Raw genomic sequence first — 3,362 nt, 5'->3', positions numbered from 1 at the left:
TGAAATTTAGAAATTAGTGAACAGTTCCGACCATGATTTGCGGAAGGTTCGTCGTATTATTTTTAAATTTCCAAGAAGAAACTACGCGCTATAACTGTACTTTCTACTATTTACTATTGAAAAGATTAGATACAGACAAAATATTTAAACATTAGGTGTACCAATAAGTAATTCACCATTTTGTTTGAATAAAATTGTAACACAATATGAATTCAAAATATATTCTAACCCTTTCTTCGTAAGAATGGCGGAAAATGATCGAAAACGAGGACACATACATACACATAGTACAGTAGCAAAACAGCCTCTTAATTTCCTTTAGAAGGATTACTAAGTTAAATAAAATATAGTGGATTATTTATTAGTATATACATTCGTATTAATGGTAAAGATCGTTAGTATAAATTGTCAAAGGGTCAAAGATCAAATGGTCTATTTACAATTTAAAGAGCATGTATTATTCAGCCCTAATGTGTATTACAATAGATATCATTTCATGCATTGTTTGTGGTAATCAAACTGAAGCACTGTGTATCAAAAGAATTAAAATATACTTTTTCCATTTATAACTTCGAGGATCCCATAGAACATTTTTACAGTAACTGAGAAAAGGTAGACTGAAATGATTTACAATTGTAGAAATACTTTATTGGACTAGTTCTTACGATTTGGTTACAATATTGGTTACAATAAATATTGTTATTGTATTAATAATCGTTCTTAGAAGCGCTATTTAGTGTATCAATAAATAATCGAATAATAAGGCACTCTGTAATAAATATAGGATCATATGGTTATCAATTTTGGCACCACTTGGAGAGATAGTACATCTCGTTCGTGAATAGAACGTTCTTCTTTGGCTCGTAAAAAACATTCGAATCCCGTCGCTTGGAGATTGGTATTAGAAATAGGAGAGCTGCGGCTCGTGATTGTGACGCATTGACATGCTCTGATGTCCAGGGTGATGGAAATTCTGGATCTCGTGGGTTCCCTGCTGGCCACGGTACTGATTAGAGCTCGGTGTTGTCGACGATGACACGTTACAACTGTTGTTCATCAACATCGACGCGTTGCCGCCTTGAAGCGCGAATGGCCACGACTGCAACGAGAACAGTAAACTGAGTTCGTCAATACGTAAAGGGGGACTTTTACCCCATTCATTAAATGTGTGGGGGTAAACTCCCCCGAGGCGTGTAAAAATAGGTCAAGTTTGAGAATAACTTTTTTCTTAAATAATTACAAAATGACAATTAATCTCGAAATTAATCGAAGACATCCGTAAGCAGAAAGTATTATTAGTTTAAAATTTTAAGGACGCCAAATTACGAAAATAACATGGAATGGCAATTCTTTTCACACATCTTTATCCTTTTGTTAGAGACGCGTTTTTCATACATTGGAGAAACGTTGATAGTAAGAGAACTTGAGTTATATTATAACGCAGGAGAAACAAGACGTCGTTCTTCAAATAACGGAACTAACTTAGAATTAATGGTGGAAAGGCTGGGTGGAAGCTTTGAAAGTGATTTGGTCCACCTGGAGAGACGTAAACAGAGAACCGAGGCGTCTGCGAAGACGACGTTCAACGTTGCGACGCCGACTGGATCCACCTGGATCCTTTGTTATTTTATGGAGTCATAATCGTGATACCAGAAATTGCGATTGCACCAAAAAGAGAACAACAAAAACATTAAACAGGAATAGCCTTTTCTGATTATACATAAACTGCTTTTAAATTCATACTTTTTTCGTACAAGTACTTCAGAAAAGAATGAAAATATAAGACAGAGATTCAGTTTGAACAAAAAATTGCACAATAATCTTGGCATCTAACAAAATATAAAAATATAAGTCGAAAGCTCAGTTTGAAGTAGAAACTAAATAAAAGTCTCCATCCAGCAAAAACAAAAACACTATTTCAAACACCCTGGCATCATTTCTTTATACCTAGGTGATCTTAATATGAAAAGAAATAATAAAAAATATAATTCCAATTTGAATTTTACCTCGCTTAACCAAAAACAAAAATTATTTTCTTAGCATTTACTACCGTCTAAAGAAAGGATTTTTTTCCCCGACGGTACCTCTATAGTTTTGTCGATATGTGTATAGATTAAAAAAATATTATCAATCAGAAATAAACAATGTCATGCACACATTATTAAAGGGACATATAATCTTAACGTACCTACGTACTTGACCCGCTGTTAAACTGTAGTTTATTTTGAATAACAACAAAGTCGACGTATTTTTTTCACTTTATAATATACATAATGACAAAGGCGTCGTATGACTCGCATGAACACCCATCTTAATTATTATAATATTCAATCGACGTTTACAAATGCAAATTTTGAATTCAGATGTTTTTACCCGCTGGACTTTTAGCCCCAGCCTACCTTACAGCCGAGCCACAAATGTTGCAACTGTCTTTCAAACGGTCGAATCAACTTATATTGTACAATTAATTGTACAATAAATCGTATCGTCTGTTGGCCATTTTAGTTGTACAGTTCGTCATACGATAAATCGTAACACCTTTGGGTCCGTTTACACCGGGAGCGAGATGGTTAATTAATTATGACTTACCAGCGCCAGAGATAAAGACCTGGTCGTTTCCGAATGGGTGTCGCCGTCGTCCCTGAGGACCGCTCGAAGGTGAGCGATGTAAGTTGCAGCTAGACGGAGGGTATCCAGTTTGCTCAGCTTCGTGTCTGCCGGTACCCAGGGCAAAGTGGTTTTTAATCTGCAAAACGCCTTGCTGAGCACCCTCATCCGAGCACGTTCCCTCGCGTTCGCTGCGTTTCTTGGCGCACGGTTGTCTAACTCGTCTTTGCTGTACTTTTCGTCGTTGGCAAAATCATCGTCCTCTACTTCGAACGACGGTGTCGAGGCTCGTCGCTTGCGTGGCATACTCTGCAATCGTTCAACCGCAGTATGGTATTATCAGAAAGTAGGTTCCTTTAAATGCTCCAATAACAGCGGTCTCAAAACCCTTATCAATGAGAAATCGTTGAGAACAGAGAACCCGTCCGGGGATGGATTATATGTACGAAATTTCTTTGGAGACCAAAGGACAACGAGTTCCTTTAATTGCTTCGCTTCGATAATCCACGTCAACTTTCCGATTATAGAACCCACAAGGGTTGAAGACGGGGATACAACGCCTCACCTCGTTCTTATTCTCGATGCACTCGATTGTTTTTTTTTTTTTTTTTTTGGATCGTATCGGTGGAATGTCACGGTAGGTCGCGAGGCTCGCGCGAAACTAATTGTACGTCAAAAGTGTGAACGATGAAGAGGAGTAGGCGTTGAGAGGACAGATGAGAGGGACGGAGGAGAGAAAAAGACGGTCGGTCAGG

At 37.7% G+C, this 3,362-nt stretch overlaps 1 protein-coding gene across 1 annotated transcript; it reads right to left on the bottom strand.

The window, feature by feature from the left end:
* Nucleotides 1-888: 888 nt before the first annotated feature.
* On the bottom strand, nucleotides 889-3,023 carry LOC107190255 (transcription factor 21). The gene is made up of 2 exons (XM_015579030.1): nucleotides 2,590-3,023; nucleotides 889-1,099 (listed from the first exon to the last, which is right to left on the bottom strand). The coding sequence occupies exons 1-2, from the start codon at nucleotides 2,911-2,913 to the stop codon at nucleotides 902-904; spliced, it is 522 nt and encodes a 173-aa protein (XP_015434516.1). The 5' UTR covers nucleotides 2,914-3,023; the 3' UTR covers nucleotides 889-901.
* Nucleotides 3,024-3,362: the final 339 nt, after the last annotated feature.

This window comes from Dufourea novaeangliae, unplaced genomic scaffold, assembly GCF_001272555.1.
Source record: "Dufourea novaeangliae isolate 0120121106 unplaced genomic scaffold, ASM127255v1 scaffold168, whole genome shotgun sequence".
NCBI lineage: Eukaryota > Metazoa > Arthropoda > Insecta > Hymenoptera > Halictidae > Dufourea > Dufourea novaeangliae.
Note: the sequence above shows the minus strand (reverse complement) of the source record. Positions and strands in the feature narration are given on the sequence as shown.